At 38.6% G+C, this 22,060-nt stretch overlaps 1 protein-coding gene across 13 annotated transcripts in view; it reads left to right on the forward strand.

The window, feature by feature from the left end:
- Window positions 1–22,060, forward strand: part of PPFIA2 (PPFI scaffold protein A2) — a 218,903-nt gene that overhangs the window by 114,467 nt on the left and 82,376 nt on the right. For all 13 annotated transcript variants that reach the window (XR_015728940.1, XR_015728938.1, XR_015728939.1 and 10 more), the window contains 3 exons: window positions 7,941–8,042; window positions 11,191–11,355; window positions 19,267–19,341. Coding sequence is in view for 9 of the 13 variants with exons in the window: in XM_034402810.3 (XP_034258701.1) it covers window positions 7,941–8,042; window positions 11,191–11,355; window positions 19,267–19,341 (342 nt within the window). In the remaining 4 variants the exon portion in view is untranslated. The remainder of the gene's footprint in view (window positions 1–7,940; window positions 8,043–11,190; window positions 11,356–19,266; window positions 19,342–22,060) is intronic.

Below are 22,060 nucleotides of genomic sequence, written 5' to 3' on the forward strand. Positions count from 1 at the left end.
GTTAGAATCTAGAACCAATGTATCTCTAGTATATTACATTACATAAAACACTCTAATTTTCTTTCTAACAGTGACTCTTTTTGTGGCTGAGATTAGGTAGATCTCTTTACCAATAAGAAAATGTGCATCTTCCCCACATAAGATCAAGATTGGCCGATGACATGGCTATTGCTCCTTCCACCATTTCATGTATACTGTTAGTATAAATATAGATAGTCCTTGAGTTATGACCACTATCGAGTTTCCATTGCTAAGCAAGACAGTTGTTAAGTGAGTTTTGCCCCATTTTATGACCATTCTTGCTACAGTTGTTAAGTAAATTTCTGTAGTCGTTAAGTTAGTTACATGGTTGTTAAGTGAATCTGGCTTCCCCATTGACTTTGCTTGTCATAAATTTGCAAATGTGATCACGTGACCCCAGGATATTGTGACCATCTTAAATAAGTGCCAGTTGCCAAGCATCCAAATTTTGATCACGTGATCATGGGGATCCTGCAATGGTCATACATGTGAAAAACAGTCATGAGATGCTTCTTTCAGTGCCATTGTAACTTCAAAATGTCACTAAATAAATGGTTGTAATTGTGGCAAGTTCTTAAAGAGATGGGAGTACCAGACCATCTTATATGTCTCTTGAGAAACCTATATGTGGGTCAAGAAACGGCCCTGGTGGCTCAGCAGACTAATAGCACAGTGATTAACACCAGCTGTCTGCAATTAGTGCGAGTTCAAATCTCACCAGGCTCAAGGTTGACTCAGCCTTCCATCCTTTCTAAGGTAGGTAAATTGAGGACCCAGTTTGTGGGGGCAATAAGCTGATTTTGTATAAAAATACAAAAGTATGAAGGCTATTGCTAAACGCATTGTAAGCCACCCTGAGTCTCCGGAGAAGGGCGGCATATAAATCAAATTAAAAAAAAAAAAAAAAGCAACAGTGAGAACTGGACACGGAACCACTGAATGGTTCAAAATTGGGAAAGGAGTCCGGCAAGGCTGTATACTCACCCTGCCTATTTAACTTATATGCAGAGCACATCATGAGAAAGTCGCGGCTAGATGAATCAAAAGTTGGAATTAAAATTGCCGGGAGAAATATCAACAACCTCAGATATGCAGATGATACCACTCTAATGGCAGAAAGCAAAGAGGAACTAAAGAGCCTCTTGATGCAGGTGAAGAAGGAGATGTAAAAGTTGGCTTGAAACTCAACATTAAGAAAACTAAGATCATGGCATCCGGCCCTCTCAATTCCTGGCAAATAGATGGGGAGGAAATGGAGGTAGTGACAAATTTTATTTTCCTGGGCTCCAAGATTACCACAAATGGGGATTGCAGCCAATAAATGCACGGAAACGGCATTGGTCGCGTTGATGGATGATCTCTGGAAGGCTCGGGATAGGGGTTGCTCCTCTATCCTGGTCCTGTTAGATCTCTCAGTGGCTTTTGATACCATCAACCATGGTATCCTGCTGCGCCGGTTGGAGGGATTGGGAGTGGGGGGCACCATTCTGCGGTGGTTCTCCTCCTATCTTTCCGACCGGTCGCAGTCGGTGTTGGCAAGGGGGCAGAGGTCAACCCCGAGGCGCCTTTTTTGTGGGGTGCCGCAGGGGTCGGTCCTCTCGCCCCTTCTGTTCAACATTTATGTGAAGCCCCTGGGTGAGATCATCCGTGGCTTTGGGGTGGAGTTCCATCAGTATGCTGATGATACTCAGCTGTAAATCTCCACCCCAGGCCATCCCAACGATGCCCTTGAAGTGATGTCCCAGTGCCTGGAGGCCGTGCGGATCTGGATGGGGAGTAACAGGCTTCGACTCAACCCTTCCAAGACCGAGTGGCTGTGGCTTCCGGCGTCCCGATATAGCCAGCTGGTGCCATCGCTGGCTATTGGGGGCGAGTTATTGGCCCCCACGGACAGGGCTCACAACTAGGGCGTCCTCCTGGATGCACGGCTGTCTTCAGAAGAGCATATGACGGCCGTGGCCAGGGGGCTTTTTATCAGGTTCGCCTGATTCGCCAGCACTCCATGGCATAGGACCTAGGTATTTGCGGGACCGCCTTCTGCTGCCGATAGCCTCCCACCAACCAGTACGCTCCCACAGAGAGGGACTCCTCAGGATGCCGTCAGCCAGGCAATGTCGGCTGGTGACCTCCAAGGGGAGGGCCTTCTCTGTGGCAGCTCCTGCCCTATGGAACAATTTGCCCCCAGAGATACGAAGGATATCGGATCTCCGAGTCTTTCGCCGTGCCCTAAAAACTTTTCTTTTCCATCAAGCAGGGCTGGCGTGAAAACCCCCCTCCCTTTTTTTTTTTTTTTAGCCTTTTAAATTGTCAAATGGGTTTTAGTTTGAATGTTTTAAATTTTGGGCCAAAGTCATATAATTCTTTTAAAAATTTTAAATTTTGTATTGGTATGTGTTTTAGTTCTGGCTGTGCACCGCCCTGAGTCCACTAGGAGAAGGGCGGGATACAAATTGAATTAATTAATTAATTAATTAATTAAATAAATAAATAATAAACAAACAAACAAACAAACAAACAAACAAACAAACAAATAAAAGACACTTGCTCCTGGGGAGGAAAGCTATGGAAAATCTAGACAGCATACTAAAAAGCAGAGACATCACCCTGCCAACAAAAGTGTATATAGTCAAGGCTATGGTTTTCCCAGTTGCAGTGTATGGCTGAAAGTTTATTTATTTATTTATTTATTTATTTATTTATTTTGTTGCATGCCGCCCAACTCCCAAGGGACTCTGGGCGGCTTACAACAAAGAATAAAACAATGCGAACAATCCCATAAAGAAAAAGAAAAACATTAAAATATTAAAAACTTTAAAAACATTAAAACACGTGCATTCCAATTCGTGGCCGGGTCTTGCAAGATCATTATAACGAGAACAACGGCCCCAGGCCTGCCGGAAGAGCCAGGTCTTCACCGCTTTGCGGAAGGCCAATAGGGTGGGAGTGGTTCGGACCTCAGGAGGTAATTGGTTCCAGAGAGCCAGGGCAGCCACAGAGAAGGCCCTCCCCCCTGGGCCCGCCAGCCGACATTGTTTAGCTGATGGGACCAGGAGGAGACTGACTTTGTGAGATCTTACCGGTCGCTGGGAGCTATGTGGTAGAAGGCGGTCCTGGCCCTGAGCCATATACGGCTCAGGGCCTTTAAAGCCATTACCTTTAAAGCCATATACGGCTTTAAAGGTAATGACCAACACCTTGAATTGCACCCGGAGACCAATAGGGAGCCAGTGCAGCTCGTGGAGAATTGGTGTAATGTGGGTGTATCTAGGCGCATCCACTATAACTCGCGCGGCTGCATTCTGGACCAACTGTAGTCTCCGAACACTTTTCAAGGGTAGCCCCATGTAGAGCGCATTGGACCATAAGAAAGGCTGAGCACCAAAAAATTGAGGCCTTTGAACTATGGTGCTGGAGAAGACTCCTGTGAGTCCCTTGGATTGTAAGACAATCAAACCGGTCAGTCCTAGAGGAGATCAACACTGACTGCTCTTTAGAAGGCCAGATCCTGAAGATGAAATTCAAATACTTTGGCCACCTAATGAGAAGGAAGGACCCACTGGAGAAGAGCCTAATGCTGGGAAAGATTGAGGGCAAAAGAAGAATGAGACGACAGAGAATGAGATGGCTGATGGAGTCACTGAAGCAGTAGGTGTGAGCTTAAATGGACTCCAGAGGATGGTAGAGGATAGGAAGGCCTGGAGGAACGTCGTCCATGGGGTCGCAATAGGTCGGACATGACTTTACAACTAACAACAACAACAAAATTGAGGATTACCTATATTACCCTCATCATGTCCACCATATCATGCTCTCTATCAAGAATATCAAGAGGTATATAATTTCCACTGTTCCTCAAAATTCCCCTACCATTTGTACTTTTTAAAATGGGTAAGAGAAGGTCTCTGTCAGCGTCCCAGCATCCCATATAAAGAGAGGAGAAGCTTGAACTTTTGCCTACTGAATCCCTTTGAAGATTCTGTCTCTTTGAGATGGGAGGGGGGGAGACATTCCTATGATCTGATGAAGAAGAGATGAGGAAAGTGGCTTGGAAGATAGCCAATGAGAAGCAGAGAATTGGGGATCAGAAAGGGAGGGATTGAGGGGTAAAGGTCAGTACGCGAAAAGAGCCAGGATCAGATTGCTGTGCTCAATAAAGAGAAAATTTCCTCAAAAATCGGCAGTTTGGAAATTCATTTATTTTGAGATAGCATCGAAACCTGACAGATCCCTGGTCCTCAAGAGGAGTCATGACGTTAAACCAGCAGGGCATTTTGATTTCCTAAAGACTCTGCTTTTAGCACGGAGACAGTTTTGGTGGCCCCACATGAGAAAAGACGTAGACAGCTATGTAAAAAGTTGTACCATCTGTGCCACGATGAAAACCCGACCAGGAAGACCTCCCGGGCTGCTGCAGCCAGTAGCTGAACCATCAACGCCATGGGAGGAGATTGCTATGGACTTCATAGTTGAACTGCCAAGGAGCGGCGGAAACACAGTGATCTGGACTGTAATAGACTTATTCTCCAAACAGGCACATTTCATAACCTGCAGCGGACTACCCTCAGCCCGCCAATTGGCTTAACTGTTTGTGAAACACATCTACCGCCTGCACGGAGTACCCAGAAGAATCATCTCCGATTGAGGGGTCCAGTTTACAGCGAAATTCTGGAGGGAATTCCTTCGATCCATAGGATCATCCCAAGGCCTCAGATCAGCGTTTCACCTGAGCACCAATGGGAGGGTGGAGAGATTGAATGCCATGATAGAGCAGTACCTGAGGTGCTACGTTGACTACCAACAATCGAACTGGGCGGACCTCTTATCATTTGTGGAGGTCGCATATAACAATGCTGTCCGCAGTAGTACAGGACTAACCCCATTTAAGATAGTGAGCGGCATGGATTTCGTCCCTATGCCAGAATACCCAAGGGAACCTCCTTTCTCAGTTAGCTTGACCGACTGGATGGCAATGCTGAGAGAAACCTGGGAGAACGTCAAGAAGGCATTAGACAAGGCGGCACGGTCTTATAAGAAACAAGCAGATAAGCACCGAGCCCCCCAAAGGCCGTTCCGAGTAGGGAAGAAGATCTACCTCTCCACCAAGTATTTAAGACTCAGACTCCCGACCAGGAAACTGGGCCCAAAATTTATAGGACTATTCCCGATAGTAAAAATAATCAACCCGGTTACAGTACAATTGCAGTTGCCCCAGTTACTAGGGAGGATACAACCCATTTTTCACAGTAGCCTCCTGAAGCCTGTGATAGGGTCAACTTTAAGGCCGGTGCCACGTGATCCCCCAGGACCCTTGATTATTGGAGGCCACACTCACTATGAAGTACAGTGAATTCTTGATTCGAGGTGACACAGAGGGCGCCTCCAATACTTAATTAAGTGGAAGGGTTACCCCTTGTCAGAAGCTTCCTGGGTGAAGAGCATGAACATTCAAGCTGACCGCCTTATAGCTAAATTCCATGCAGATCACCCGAACAAGGCGGGAGGGGTGGGACACACCTCAGAGGGGGTAATGGTACTAAACTTGTTGTTTGTCTCGTGCAGGCCTCGCTGGGAGAGTGAAGGGAGAGGGGCCGGATGTCAGCGTCCCAGCACTGACATATATAAAGAGAGGAGAAGCTTGAATTTTTGCCTACTAAATCCCTTTGAAGATTCTGTCTCCTCAGAGATGGGAGGGGGGGAGACATTCCTGTGATCTGACGAAGAAGAGATGAGGAAAGTGGCTTGGAAGATAGCCAATGAGAAGCAGAGAATTGGGGATCGGAAAGGGAGGGATTGGGGGTAAAGGTCAGTACTGACCGCAAAAAGAGCCAGGATCAGATTGCTGTGCTCAATAAAGAGAAAATTTCCTCAAAGATCGGCGGTTTGGAAATTCATTTATTTTGAGATAGCATCGAAACCTGACAGTCTCCTGTAGTATCTCAAAGCCCCCAAAGCACCATTTACAGCAATTACACAGACCCTGAAAGTTGAACTCTTAGTGATATGATTATTGCCTGCAGGAAATGTTTCCGAACCTTCTCTTCAGGAATCCCTGCTATAGTAAGATAGAATTTGAAAGTATAATCTGGGCTTGACTATCCTGTGACAAAAACAATGGGTAACAAATCAGTCAATATGCCAGTCATACTGAAAATTAGACCTTAGAGTGATAATGAGTTTGGAAACTTCATCTCTTTTCTTCCCCTATCCATGCAGAGGTGGCTCATTTTCTCATTGCGGGAGAAAATTCTAACCATCAATTATTAGGTGCTGACAATACTACCTATTAGACAAGCAGTACAGTTCTGTTCCCTTTGTTGACTTTATTGCATCTATATTGCATCTCCCATTTAGCGCGATTGCTGTTATAAAAGTCTGCAGCTCTCTTGCACAAAGGCACAATTAAACTGGTTCCACTCCAACAAATTTACTTTTTTCCTTGTTATTTCCCTGTTCTAAAGCCTGATGATGAAATAAGACCAATCTTGGAAATGTTGCAGTTTTGGCAACTTAATGTTGTTCTGGTAGTTAAGTATGGTAACTTTACAGGGCTTCTACAGCAAGGAAATTGCTTTGGCTCATTAGATCTCTAAGATGGGTACTTTTGTATCTCTGCTCCAGGTAATGCTTCTTACCTATTTTACATCTTAAGTTTCAACCTATCTAGTGCCCTGAGGGTCTACTCTTAGCTCATCCTATCTTCATCTAGGGGGCATTTGTAAAAACTATTATTATCCTCTTTGTTCAAACCTTTTAAATTGTTTCTAGTATTGTCATATTTACAGTCAGGGCCAGAATAAATGCTCACTTTAATAGAGCATTACTGTCTCCCAGAAAACAACTGTCACCACCATCAGGTATACTTGCTATTCAGTCAGATTTGTGATATACAGAGACAGCCATGAAAAAGAAAAAGTTGTTCATCTATAACTATTGCTCTTTGAGTTGTAATTTGTGCACTCATATAAACCACCTTCTTGCCCATCTTTATATATGTATGTTGGTAATATTTCTTGTTCCAAAATATTTACTCATAGCTGGAGAGCTATGAGTAAGTCATAGGATTTTCTTTGTGAATATGTTATGTAGGTCTGTTTCTTGCCCCAAATCACCTATTCTATAGCAGATTTCTGATGGAACTATTATGCACTCGTAGAATGTATGTATGTATGTATGTATGTATGTATGTATGTATGTATGTATGACTGCACACACCCATGGATGACCACTTGAAAACCACAAATATAGTCACTAACTTTCTCATTTACTAGGTATAAATCTTAGCCATACCAATCATACATCATGGTCAGGGGTGGGTTCTACTTACCTTTACTACCGGTTTGCAGTGGGGCCACATGTGCATGTGAGCGAAGCAAGTGCACACACGTGCTCTTCTGCGCATGTGCAGAAGCGTTTTGATGACATCGGGATCGGTGGGTAGAGCCTCCTGCCAGTTTTACTACCGGTTCTATAGAACTGGTGTGAACCGGGGGCAACCCACCACTGATCATGGTGCACTATTTAATAACTTCTCAATTATCAGTATTATTTTTAAAATTTCTCTTTGGTAACCATTAGTTGAAACTATGACATTGCTCAGCAATGTTTTGGAGCCAGTAACCATGTTTATAAATTTGAGAATAAAATTGGTGAATGATTTAACAGAATAACAGCCACGGGGAGGTTTGCCTGGTCCTTTACCTTTTACTTTTTGGGAAAAGCTAAGAAATAGTTACGGTGTTTTTTTATATTTTATTTAATTTCAAAGTGTCTAACAAAATGATTCTTAAAGCTGTCTGCATTTTTTTAATCTAAAGAAAGATTTCAAAAGCATTTCATTATATTAAATTTATCATTTTAATGAGAAATTGAAAAATGTTTATGAAATTTTTTGAAATAATGCATTTTTTTTAACTTTACAGGAATTTGCTGCACTTACAAAAGAACTAAATGCATGCAGGGAACAACTACTGGAAAAAGAAGAAGAAATTTCAGAATTGAAAGCTGAAAGGAATAATACAAGAGTAAGTAGAAAACTACTTACAGCATTAACAGAAGACTTTTACTAATAGAGCTGAAGTTATTGAAGAAATGTAATGACAGCTGTATTAGATCTGTACAGGTCTTGTCAGAGCAAACATCATATTCTAAGTTAATGGCATTGCATTCTTTTGTACTCTCTTTTTGAAAATTCAGATTTTTATATTTTTGAGATTAATTCTATTTTCAGGTGTATCTTTTTGAGTCATTTTTAAAATAGATTTTACTGAACAGTTTTAAGATCACCTGGCTTTTAATAGTTGCCCAGAAATTGCTCAGTCTAGTTTTTGACCCACATATGAAATTGAATAGCTGACACCTAAACAATGATTGAGAAAATTATGGCTGTTAATTTACTGATGTCACACAACCTTTTAGTGATCATTGATTATGAAACATTTTGAACTCATGAAGTGATGAGTGTTCCCAGATAATTCTTAAGAAATCCAACTGTTCATAGCAGGTAAGTTCCAGAAAATGCTTGTATACAATGGCTTATCTTCCAGAAATCTTTCAAAAGCAGTGCTACAAAATTAACATTTCCTTCCTTTTTGCTCATTTTGTATTCAATATGCCAGAATTCTATATGAAATTTAGAATCAAATTGTCATGAATAGGATTATGAAACCCGTTTGTGGGAATAGTGACAACCAGTGGTGGGTTCCTCCCGGTTCGGGCTGACGATATGATGTCACCGAATCGGTTCCCCCCCGCCCCCACCCACCCACCTCCTGCGTTATTCTTACCTTTTATTTGGCCCCACCCCCAATCTATTGCTGCCTCCTGAGTCTCAGCTGATGACCAGAGGAAAAAAAACTGTTTAAACTCTTGCCGTGGGGCTTCAAAGGGCCGCCCTACAGCTAATCAGTGTTAAAAGAAAACAAATGAGTAGACCGGTGCCTGCAAAAATAAATGGGTAGACCAGTGCCTGCAAAAATACATGAGTAGATCAGTACCTACAAAAATAAATGGGTAGACCAGTGCCTGCAAAAATACATGAGTAGACCGGGGCCTGAAAAAATAAATGAGTAGTGCCTGCAAAAATACATGAGTAGACCGGTGCCTGCAAAAATAAATGGGTAGACCAGTGCCTGCAAAAATACATGAGTAGATCAGTACCTACAAAAATAAATGGGTAGACCAGTGCCTGCAAAAATACATGAGTAGACCGGTGCCTGAAAAAATAAATGAGTAGTGCCTGCAAAAATACATGAGTAGACCGGTGCCTGCAAAAATAAATGGGTAGACCAGTGCCTGCAAAAATACATGAGTAGATCAGTACCTACAAAAATAAATGGGTAGACCAGTGCCTGCAAAAATACATGAGTAGATCAGTACCTACAAAAATAAATGGGTAGACCAGTGCCTGCAAAAATACATGAGTAGACTGGTGCCTGAAAAAATAAATGAGTAGTGCCTACAAAAATACATGAGTAGACCAGTGCCTGCAAAAATAAATGGGTAGATCGATACAGCTCTGCAAGCAGTTAAAAGCCTGGAAGACAAGTACTCTGCTAAATCCTAAATAATTGTCACATGACCATCAAGCCATGCCCACAAAATAAGCCACGCCCACAGAACCAGTAGTAAAAAAATTTAGAACCCACCCCTGGTGACAACAGAGAATCATATCAAGTAATAAATAGATATCTTCTATTCTAACAACTCAGCTATTAAGCGAAATTGTCACTATTTGAAAGAGAGAGAGAGTGGGAGAGAGAGAGAAAAAGAGAAAGAGATTGCAAAGTTTCAGTCAGATAAAGTTTTCTCATATGGTGGCCTGTGCCTAACTTGTTTTATTTTTCTTTTTGTTTGACCCTTCTCCTGAGACTAAAAGATTACTTAGACAAGCAATCTTCCTGAGCTGTTTTTTTCCATTGCTTAACTTATCCCTAAAAAGTGCTGAAGTCAAGCTCACTGACCTTAATTAGTTGATTAAAAATGTTCCAGCTGGCCGGTATTGTTGCCTGAACTTAACCATATCTTAATCAGTTTCTCACTGAAGGCTTTTATTGTCAGGTACACAAAATTTAGTCCTAAATGTGTGCACAGGTCAGAAAATATTTTTTTAATTTCCATTTATTACTGTTGTATTTGTGAATGGTCACGAAACAAGGGAGTTGCTAATTGAGAAGTGGCTGAAGTGCTTAACTAGCTGAAGGGAAACTCAGGTGCTAATCTTCCCATAAGAATGGAAGACATATGGATGACTTTGACTGTGAAGTCTATCTATCATCCTTCACTGGGCCAGCATAGTAGATCATGATGCATTCCCATCAGTAAAGAGTCCTTTCTTTTTGAGGCTCCTGCTGATTTTGATTCAAGCTGATGCTTGTCAGTTAAATGTTAACTTAATCATAATATACTATTTATATACGGATTGGGGTTTTTTTTAGTTTATTTCAATTCTGTCTCAATTAGCAATATATTCATATTATTAGATTTTCTTAGTTTACTACTACTGGTACTGTGATATAGTGAACTGGACTAGGACCAGAGAGACTCAGATTCAAGTCCTCCATCCGCCATGGATGGTCCATCCGCCCAGGCAAGTCATTCTCTCTCAATCCAACCTACCTCATAAGATGATTATGAGGGAAAGTAGGAAGAAGAAGTGTCAGGTACATCGCTTGAGCTCCTGCAGGAAAGATGGGATATAAATCTAGAACATAGAATAATAGAGTTGGAAGGGACCTTAGAGGACTTCTAATCCAATCCCCTGCTCGAGCAGGAGATCCTATACTATTTCAGACAAATGATTGTCCAGTGATGGAGTACCCACAGTTTCTGAAGGCAAGCTATTCCACTGACTGATTGCTCTCACCATTAGGAATTTTTTTTCTGAGTTCTAACTCATTTCTCCTCAGTTCTAAATTTCTCCTTAGTTCTAACTAATGAATAAATAAATAGCAAGTGAAAATGAAGCACTTTATTCCAAGAGTTCCAATAATTATTATGTACAGTTTATTTCCTGCCATCTTGTCTACACAGAAGCTTGGGGGGGGGGAAGTGTTATAAGATTTCCAGTATTGGAAAACTTGCCACTTTTGTTATGATTTTGTTTTAGGCTTTAGAAATACAGTGGCACTGAACTTTAGGTACTAATGAGCTACCTTTTTCATGTTGAAACAGCTGTTATTGGAACATTTGGAGTGCCTTGTTTCAAGACATGAAAGGTCACTGAGAATGACAGTGGTGAAACGCCAAGCACAGTCTCCCTCGGGAGTTTCCAGTGAAGTTGAAGTTCTGAAAGCATTGAAATCTTTGTTTGAGCATCATAAGGCTTTAGATGAAAAGGTACAGTATGGAACTAAATGCTTACTTTGCATATTTTTTCTTTGCTCCCCCCCCCCGCCCCAGACTGAAGATTTGTTCCTCATCCTGTTGACATATGTGATGATGATCATTTCAGGATGTTATTCCCCACCTTGTCTTTTTTGTTGCTGTTCTTCTTGAAATAGCAACAGAGGAAAAAACTATATGCCAAAATGTTCTGCTGATCATGACAAGCCTTTATATTGAACGGATGTGATGTGCCCTTCAGTGAAGTCACTGCCAGACCATTCAGAAGAACTAGCTTTACTGAGTATTTGTATATTCCTCATTTCTTTTTTTTTCCTGTCTCAAAAAGGAAACATTGAACTATTGCTACATTTTATGACTTTTGAAATTCATTTATTAATTTCCAGAGCAGATATCAGATTTCACCAACATACAAGGGTGGAGTGGAGTCTTTTCAGATTATCAGAAGGGCATGTATTTCTTTTCCCAGGTTTTTGAAAGAAAGTCCATACTTTCCAACATTTCAGATGTTTGAAACATTTTTATTTTCATGATAATGATGAGGAAAAGAATTAAAATCCAACCTTTTTCTCCAGGATCTTAATATTGCATATGTGAGGATCTGTGTTCATTGTATTTCTCTGACAACAATCCTGTGAGGTAGGCTGATCTGAGAAAGACTATGTCACCCTAAACTAAATTCCACTTAATTAAACATTGCTTTAAGCGCTTTGTTCTTCTGTATTAATTTAATTTATTAAGAACCTGCCTTCCACTGACCTAAAATCAAAGGATTAATGAGGAATATCAAGTTGTCAGTTTATTATCAACAATTTAAAATATACCTTCAATGGTTGCAGTAAATGAAATATCAGATTAAAGATTGCCTTGTGCCTAGTGAGGAAATTAGATTTTAACTTTAATAGTATGACTATCAGATCTACAGTATCTAGTTGAAATGCCTTATTTTTAATGCTAATTTATTATAAAAGAGTCACAATAAAAAAAGTAAATGGTAGGATAGTATTTCTCCATTTTGCATACTGTAGCATTGATTAAAATAAATTTTGCTTCCCGCTTCCAATGTGCATTGCAGATAGCAGATTCATCACATGCACAGAAAACTAAATTCTTAACAATCTGGGGAATCCTAACCAATAAAACTAATCTTCATATGAAAAAAATGTCCAAAGCTCTGAGCCCTAAATGCAATATCCATAGAGGTGATTCCACTCATGTAGTGTTCAAGCTGGATAAAACTGTCTGAGTTTGTAGGTATTTCCAAATGAGTCAATTAACAACAATTAATTAGTAGAAAACATAACTATATACTTGTCAAACTCTTGTTATGACAAGACTGGGCAAAACAGTGCACAATACAGGTACCAATTGTTGAATCAAGATAATCACTTCAAATGGACTAATTTACAGAATTTGTCCAAAATCTGGAGAATGAAATTTGGGGAAATGATAGTTGTTTCGGTATGTTGACTGCTGCTGGGCTATTGCTGCAGTCATATGATCTTTATTTTCAACAGTCCACGACAGTTTCCCAGCCAGTCTCGCAGAGGACTATTAGATTATTAGAGGACTAATAAACTATTGAAAATAATTTTATTCTGCCATTCAAACAATATTACAAAGTCCCAGGAAACCTTTAAGTTTCCATAGTGATTAAATTTAAACTATGTAGTCAGAATTTGCACACTGCTGGAAATGGCTTTGAAGGCCAATATTTTTTCATAATTTAATTTCACTTTGCAAAACCAGAGACTCCCCCCACAAAGCCACCCACCATTAGAAAGATAGCAACGTAGTATGTTCTTGTAGCATTTTAATGAATAAACCACTAGTCTGAACATTCAACAAAGAATTTATCTTAGTAAATAAAAATATCTCCCTCCCCCAAATTATATAATAACCTTTCAGCATTCTTTTTAATAAGTGACAATTATTGTATCTTTAGTATATTGATTGCTTAGTTAATTCTATATGTTCCACCCTCCTACAAATAGACTGGGTTTAGCAGACTGAATTGCTTGATGATGCCCAATAATATATCAAGCTACATAAACAAAAGCTAAATTGATTTGTCATTATTTCACATAAAGATTTAAGAAAAAAGACATTCTTTTGTTGTTATACTGTCAGTTAAATAAAATTCATAAAATTTGATAGGAAGCTCAATTTGCAATTTATAATTTTTTATAGAAAAGGATACTTCTGAGATTATGGAAATGAAATGCTTATTACTGTCAAGACAAAGTAGTCCCTGGTCTTCATAGAAAAGCTAGAATATGTAATTTTTGTTAGATGAAAATGAAATGTCTATGTCTATGTCTAAGGATAAAAATGCATATTAAAAAAACTATTTTGCTCATTCTCTTTGACATTGATTTGGGTTAAATTAATCTGATCTGGGCATGTGTAAGCATCAGAGTTTAGCACTTCCCTCTCCATTTGCCTTTCCTAGCTTGATTGGAGATAGATCAGAAACATTTGCTTCTATTTTGAACAACATTGTAATTTACTTGATTGTAAGAACTGTAATGGTGCGGTAGTTAGAGTGTAGTATTGCAGGCTAATTCAACTCACTGCCAGGAGTTTGATCCTCACCAGCTCAAGGTTGACTCAGCCTTCCATCCTTCAGTAAAATGAGGACCCAGATTGTTGGGGACAATATGCTGACTGTAAACTGCTTAGAGAGGGCTGTAAAGCATTATGGAATGGCATATAAATCTAAATGCTATTGCTATTACTGTATCTCAGCTGGGATTCTAGCCAGTTCTCTTTTCTGAATAAGTCAACTATCATTATCCAGTGCTGAAGTTGTTTCTTCTGAGAAGTCATGTTTGAAATGAACATCTTTTTCCAATTTGACATTTTGAAAAACCATTAATTGAAAATAGAAGCAAATACTTCCAATCTCCTTATAGTCACAATAGAAGAGGAGAGAAGAGGGTAATTGTGCTTCAAAAAACAATGGTATATTGTGGTATAATGGTGTGAACAATTCAAAGTCACAGGCAAAAACAAGCCAATTTCTGTAATTTTAAAAGCTTGTTCAACTTCGCAAAAAAAGAATGGTGTGGTTATTTATGTAAATAAAAAGTTAACAGCTAAAGTTATAGAAGCAGATGAAGATGGTAGGTTTGTAGCAATTGAATTGCTTACAGCAAATGGCCAAATTCTTCTGATTGGAATTTATGGTCCCAATCAACAACAGGACCATTTCTATAAGATGTTACATACTAAAATACTGCAATGGGACTACAGATCTATTTTAATTATGGGAGACTGGAATGGAGTAATTGATTCTAAATTAGATAAAAAGAGTTTGGCAAAGTCTAGGATCAGATTACCACAGACCTTTTTTGACATGAAAGAAGATATGGAACTAAAAGATGTTTGGAGAATACATAATCCAAAAGAATTGGACTACACTTTTTTTTCTGACAGACACAGATCCTTCTCTAGGATTGACTTCATTTTGTTGTCAGATGACTTACTTGTCAAGACAAAAAGAACAAAGATTTTTCCAAGAACTTTGACTGACCATAGCCCAGTATGGATAGAAATTGAGATGGATAAGGTTGAGAGACGTTCTTGGAGATTAAATGAGAACTTGTTTAGATACGAAAAAAATACAACAGAACTTAAAAAGCATTTGAAAGAATTTTTTGAAATAAATTTGAATAAAGGTACCCCAATTGAAATTGTGTGGGACGCAAGTAAAGCTTATATGAGAGGGGTACTTATCTACATGAACTCTAAACATAGACTGTTTCGACAAAAGAAAAGATCTGAATTGGAAATAGAAATAAAGAATAAAGAACAGTTACTTATTAAAAATCCAACAGATGAAAGAATATGCAGTGCTATAAAACTTTTGAAAGACCAATTTCAAATGCTTATGGCGGAACAAGTTGCAACAAACTTACAATATGCGAAGCATAATACATTTTGTAACGCTAATAAACTGGGCAGATGGTTGGCTTACACATTGAGGAAAAAACAAAGTATACGGACTATTGATAGTATTGATATTGGAGGGAAAGAAATCTTTCAACAAAAATTAATTAAAGAAGCTTTTGTGGACTATTATACCAAACTATATGCCAAAGAGGAGGTGCAGAATGGATTTATAGAAAAATATTTAAACGATAAAAGAGTTACAAAAATTACTGATCAACAAAAGGAAAGAATGAATTATCCTATAACAGAGGAGGAGATAATAGTAGCAATTAAACAGTTAAAAATAGCCAAAGCTCCTGGCACGGATGGTTTGACCGCAGTGTATTACAAAACTTTGCAAGCTGAAATGGCGGGACAACTCAGAGATTTATTTTGCAATATTCAACAAGGGGGTAAAATACCCCCATCATGGACAACTGCTTATATATCTTTGATACCAAAAGAACAAGTCGGTCCTAAAAAACCAGAGAACTATAGACCAATATCTCTTTTGAATACAGATTATAAAATCTATGCGAAAGTATTAGCCAACAGGTTGATGCCAGTAATCCAAAAGGTTATTCATGATGATCAAGCGGGATTTATCGAGGGCAGACACATGAAGGATAATGTAAGGCAAGTAATAGATTTATTGGAATATCTTGAGAAGAATAAACAGATTCCTGCAGTTCTGGTCTTTTTGGATGCAGAGAAGGCCTTTGATAGAGTGGATTGGAATTTTCTACTAAAGACTTTAAAAAAGATGGATTTTGGGGATCAATTTATACAGGCGATTTCAGCAATTTACCAAGAGCAAAAGGCACAGATCATTATTAATGGAAGTTTGACAACAGAGTTTAAAATTGAAAAAGGAACAAGACAGGGATGTCCGTTGTCCCCACTTTTATTTATTCTAACACTAGAAGTCTTGCTAAATACAATACGGGACTCTAATATCTTGAAAGGTATAATGATTAGGCAAGAGGATTACAGAATAAAGGCATTTGCAGATGGTCTGGTTGTTACCCTATCACAACCAATGGAATCAATAATCTTGATGAAGGACATTATACAAGACTATGGTAAAGTTTCAGGTTTTAGACTGAATCCAAAAAAGACTAAAATGATAGCTAAAAACATGACACAAGATCGTAAACATGAGCTTGAAAGGAGGGCAGGTTTTGAGACTGTACCTAAGGTAAAATATCTAGGAGTTCAGGTTGCAGAATCAAACATGAAATTGTTTCAAAATAATTATGAGGTGTTGTGGCGAGAGGTGCAGAAAGACATGGAGACTTGGAAAAAACTGCAGCTGTCTCTACTTGGAAGAATAGCAGCAGTTAAGATGAACATTTTGCCAAGATTTCTTTTTTTGTTTCAAATGATTCCGGTGCTTAAAAGTGATAAACAATTGAAAGTCTGGCAAACTGGACTCAATAAGTTTGTCTGGAACGAGAAAAAGCCGAGAGTGAAATTGAAAATTATGCAAGAGGTTCCAGAAAGAGGAGGTCTTAAACTTCCAAACCTACAGTTATATTATGATGCAGCAGCTTTAACTTTAACAAGTGATTGGTTTGGAAGTAAAAAGGCTGGAATATTGAATGTAGAAAGTTTTGATCTTGAATTTGGATGGCATGCTTACTTATTTTATGATGACAAAGTTGATAAAGTATTTAAAAGTCATATACTTAGAGACTCGTTGATGAGAGTTTGGAAGAAGCACCGACTCAAATGGGATTATAAAATACCGCTATGGCTGGATCTTGGTCATACTTTGTGGAATACAAATATAATGTCACTCGGGGGGGGTTATACAAAGAGGTTCTTTTTACAGATGCGGGCAGATGGCAGCTGAAGACATTGCAGACACTGTTGGACGAAGGGATTAATCTAACATGGTTACAATATAATCAATTACAATTGAGATGGAAAGAGGACCAAAAAACTGGTATTATGTTGCATGAGGAAGAATTGGTTAGACATATAAAAGAGAAAGGTCCAATGCATATCAAAAGGCTTTATAATGTTTTGCTAGAAAGGGATTCAGAAACCGAATTAGTTAAAGATTGTATGATTAAGTGGGCACAAAATTTTGAAGAACCAGTGATGTTGGAAACATGGGAAAAAATTTGGGTTCAGAAAGTTAAATTTACACAGTCGCAGAACCTGAGGGAAAATTTCTATAAAATGTTTTATAGATGGCATTTAGATCCCAAAAAGTTGTCATGTATGTACCCTAATGTTCAGCCAAAATGTTGGAGATGTGAATGTTTGGATGGTACGTATTATCATGTTTGGTGGACCTGTAGGAAAGTTAAGGCTTTTTGGATAAAAATTTGGTGGGTCATGCAGAATGTTTTGAAGAAAAAAATTCAATTCTCTCCACAATTGTTTTTATTGGGTATAGTTAAGGGTTTTACATCGGGTGAAACAAAACTGATATTGTATATGATAACAGCAGCAAGATTGTTGATAGGTAAATATTGGAAAAATGAAGCTTTGCCCACTATTGAGGAATGGACTTTGAAGATGGCCAGTTTTGCAGAGATGGCGAAGATTTCAGCATACTTAAAAGATTGCTCACAAGAGACTTATGAATGGGAATGGGAAAGATGGATAGAATATGTTCAGAACAAATATCAAACTAGAAAGTATCAAATAGCTTTTATTTGAAAGTAATGTTTTAGAAATATTTTAATGTAATGAGGTAAAAAGAAAAATTATACAGGGGAGGGAGGGGTTCAAGTTTACACATAAGTGTCATATTAAGGGGGTTTTTTGTGTTTTTTTTTTACGAGTTATGAGTATATTATAGGGAAGTCTGGGGGGGAGGGGAGGGTTAGGGAGGGTTAGGGAGGTTGGGAAGTTTGGGGGGGTGGGGGGGGAAAAGGGGTGAAAATGTAATTGTAAAACTTTTGCAATTTAAAAAAAAAAAAGCTTGTTCCAAATACAGCATTCCTCAAAAGTAATAATACAGTTTTTATGGAGACAAATGAAAATTATTCAATAAATTCTAAAATAGTCTTAAATTGTTTTTTTTTTTTTAAAAAAAGAAAATAATCCCACCAAATTTATGGAAGGAAAAAAAGAGAAACTTTTGGTTCTGCCTATTTCTGTGATGTGGACTGGTAACAGAAATTTTTTTAAAACTACATCTTAAGGCACCTGGATATAGATTGATGGTCCACTATAGTGGAAATCAACAGTCTTTCTATGTATTGGTCACCTTTTGTTCTGCTTTTCCTCCAGGATCTCCTATACACATTCCTTTCTTCAATTTTACCCTACAACAATATCTTTTATGGTTAGTTACAAAGAGTATATATCTCATCCAAAGATACAGAGTGGCCATTTCATTGTTACCATGTTTTTTATGACTTGTCTCTTTTCACTTATCACAGTCCTGCTTTTCCTTCTATTGGGAATAAGGTCTTCTAGAATACTAGTAATGTATTTGCAAAATCTACCTCGGAGGTAGAAATAGAGATGAATAGAAAGATTTCCTGGAGAAAGGATGTTGTACTGAAATAATAAAATAAGATATAAATTGCAAAGTAAATTATTGAAAATTTATTCTGGAGAAGAGGAAGATGGATAAAGAAGAAATAGCAAATTCAGAATGGCTATGTGATGAAGAATGACTTGGTTGAAATAGTTGTATCTTTACCTATGAGCTATCCAGTGTGAAAGAGAAGAAAAGCAAGGGTTCATTAAATTAAAAGAAGATATAAGCAGTAAACATTTCTTAGCCAATGCTTAACTGAGCAATTATTTACCAGATCAGAAATTTATAGACCCACCATAGATGAAATGTAAGACTCTTGTTGCCAAGATATTTTAATTGTTGATTGTTGATGGGGAAGAGTTGGTAATATCTAGATTCCATGTATATAGCATCTTGTCGCTTTAATGATGGAATCTGTAAACTGCAACATCAAAAACAAATTGCTACATAATATATTTTTCTTCTAGGTAAGGGAACGACTAAGGGTTTCCTTAGAAAGGGTCTCCACACTTGAAGAGGAACTAGCAGCTGCTAATCAGGAGGTAAGAAATTTTTTTTTATTCTAAATGGGATCAAACAAAAAGAAATAATTCTCTGGGTTAAAATTATTTTAATTTGAACTTAATATATAAATGTAATTTATAATGAATAAATTAATTTATAGGAATACTTTTTTTATTGAGATCATCTAAGTACAAGCAATTGTGCTATGGGATGAACTTTCTAGTGGGTGGAGTCTGGATAACAGGATATTGACTTGGAAAACTAAACTAATTGAAAGTTTAGAGATTCTAGAGCAATGTGAGCATCATTGGAGCAAAATTTGGCTTTGATTCTTGGTATACAAGCTAGCATGTGCCAAAATTACTTATGAACTTTCAGATTGTGAACTTTCACCAATATAAACAAACCTGTTTGCAATTCCAACCTAGAAGGTTCTGGAAGTCAGAAAAAGGCAGGAAAGGGTAAGTTTATGGTATACTGCACACTGCTTGGCAGCAATATATACCAAGCCTCCAGTTTCCATTGATTTGGTAGACAAGAAAAAAAAATATGTCAAGCCACACATGAGCCTGGGAACCCTAAGAAAGACAGTCCACATCCATCTCTCCCTGAACATCCTCAGAGAGGTTTGCACTAGGAAAATAAGATTGGCTGTTAGGACCACCATATATACCTCCTTCCTCTGCCTGTGGTCACATGGGGCAGTGATGCCTGGTTGTCTTGCCAGTGGCCCCTCTCTAGTAAGAGTCACAATGGGCCATCAGACAACTGGCCTGGCATGGGAGTAAGGGGCAAGAGAAAGTCAATGCACTCACTACTATTCAGAGGGCATAAGGGTTAGGGCACAAGATTTTTACATTTGTTGGACTTGCAAACAAAACTGACTTACAAACAATATATTGGAATGTAACCCATTCATAAGAACAGTACTGAATGTATGTATCCATTGGTGTCCTCTAGACCAGGGGTGGGCAATTGTGGCCCTTTTACAACCTGTGAACTTCAATTCCCAGAATTCCTGACCCAGTTTGGCTGTCTGGCTCAGGAATTCCACTAGGATGGTGGTAGTTACATGTTATACTCCAGTAATAATGTTAATGGGAGAGCCATAGATGAATTTGGAGAATAAACTGTGCAACATTCTTGTCAGAGTTCGTTGCAAAAATCAAATCCAGAAAGCATACACAGGCAGATTGATGCAGCAGGATTCATTAACTTCTTTATATACATAATAAAACATGAAGTAAATTTACAATACCAATAACAGATTCATCCAATGTAGCAGTTACAAGCAAAACATAAGGCAGGAGAGAACAGTTAGTTTCATTTCAGCAGAACAAACTACCGTATTTTCTGGCATATAAGACGACTTTTTTACACATGAAAATCTTCTCAAAAGTCAGGGGTCGTCTTATACGCCAGGTGTCGTTTTCCTGTAACCAGGCAGACCAGCCCGAAAGGCTCTGACGAGCCAAGCTCTGACCATCCCAGCTGAGTTGCCTGCTAATCAGGCAACTCAGTTTGGATCGCCAGAGCTATGTAAAAGGAAAAAAGTTTTTCCCCTCCAGCTTGCTTACCTTAGCTGCTAGTCGCAACGCTTGCCTTGCTTCGCTTGCCTGAATCCATTCCATCAGCAAGCAACTCCCTGCCTGCAATCAAGCAGGCAGGGAGTTGTGGACTTCAACTCCCAGAATTCCTCAGCCAGCAAAGCAAAGCTGGCTAAGGAATTCTGGGAGTTGAAGACTACAAGTCTTAAAGTTGCCAAGGTTGGAGACCCCTGCTCTATTGGGTAAGTTTTTTTCCCCTTTAGGAGCTTTTAAAAAAATAGTTAATTGGGTTTTTTTTTAGTTGTTCTTTTTTAGACCTAGCCATTTAAACTTTAGGAAGTTTTAAATTTAGCTTTCATATAAAAATTAAAATAAAATAAAATAAAATAATATTTGTGCAGCTTTCTGAGATTTAGTGTTTCTGTAGTGTTTCACTCTAACTACACAAACACACAAAATCTCACAAAGGTGTATGTGGAATTTTGTGTGTGTAAAGTGTGAAAGTTTTTTTGGGGGGGCTTTTTGTGGCTGTGTGAGGTTCCTGCTTGTTGCAGGGGCCATTTTGGGTCTAGCATAGCTGCTTTTACATTGTGGGTGAGCCAGTTGATGTTTTTTAATTTTTATTTGGTGTGCATTGGAAGAGGGGTAGTCTTATATGGCGAGTATAGCCCAAACCCTATATTTTAACAGGAAAAGTCGGGGGTCTTCTTATACGCCAGTCGTCTTATACGCCGGAAAATACAGTAGTTTCAGTTTCTCTGCACAGACTCAGAACCTGCAGACTAAGACACGCTCTGGCTCCAGTCTGTCTCAGCTCCCAAACAGCCCTCATTATATTCATACTCTGACAATTCTGAATGAATGGAATCTCGAATATTAGGTGACATAAATAGCTAGATGAAAGCATGATCAACCATACTTAAAAGAGTGATTGGGCCATTTAAAAATTCAATAATGAATTAAAGCAGCATTTGTTAATACTCTGCTTAGGAAAAGGTTTGTTCTGAATATGTGTTTTCAGTTTATGATTATCCATGTGTACACATGGAAAAGGACAGAATAGTTAATTAAAAGAGGTAAAGAAAATGCAACACATTTCAATAACTCTTGTATGTTGTTCAAAAGAGTACAAGAGATTAGAGCGAGCAAAAAAAGCTCCATAAGGAATACTTGGTGGTGACCTTAGAAGCATGTTTAAAGAATGAAAATG

Source organism: Pantherophis guttatus, chromosome 7 (assembly GCF_059756535.1).
Source record: "Pantherophis guttatus breed Tessera chromosome 7, ASM5975653v1, whole genome shotgun sequence".
In the NCBI taxonomy this organism is placed as follows: Eukaryota; Metazoa; Chordata; class Lepidosauria; order Squamata; family Colubridae; genus Pantherophis; species Pantherophis guttatus.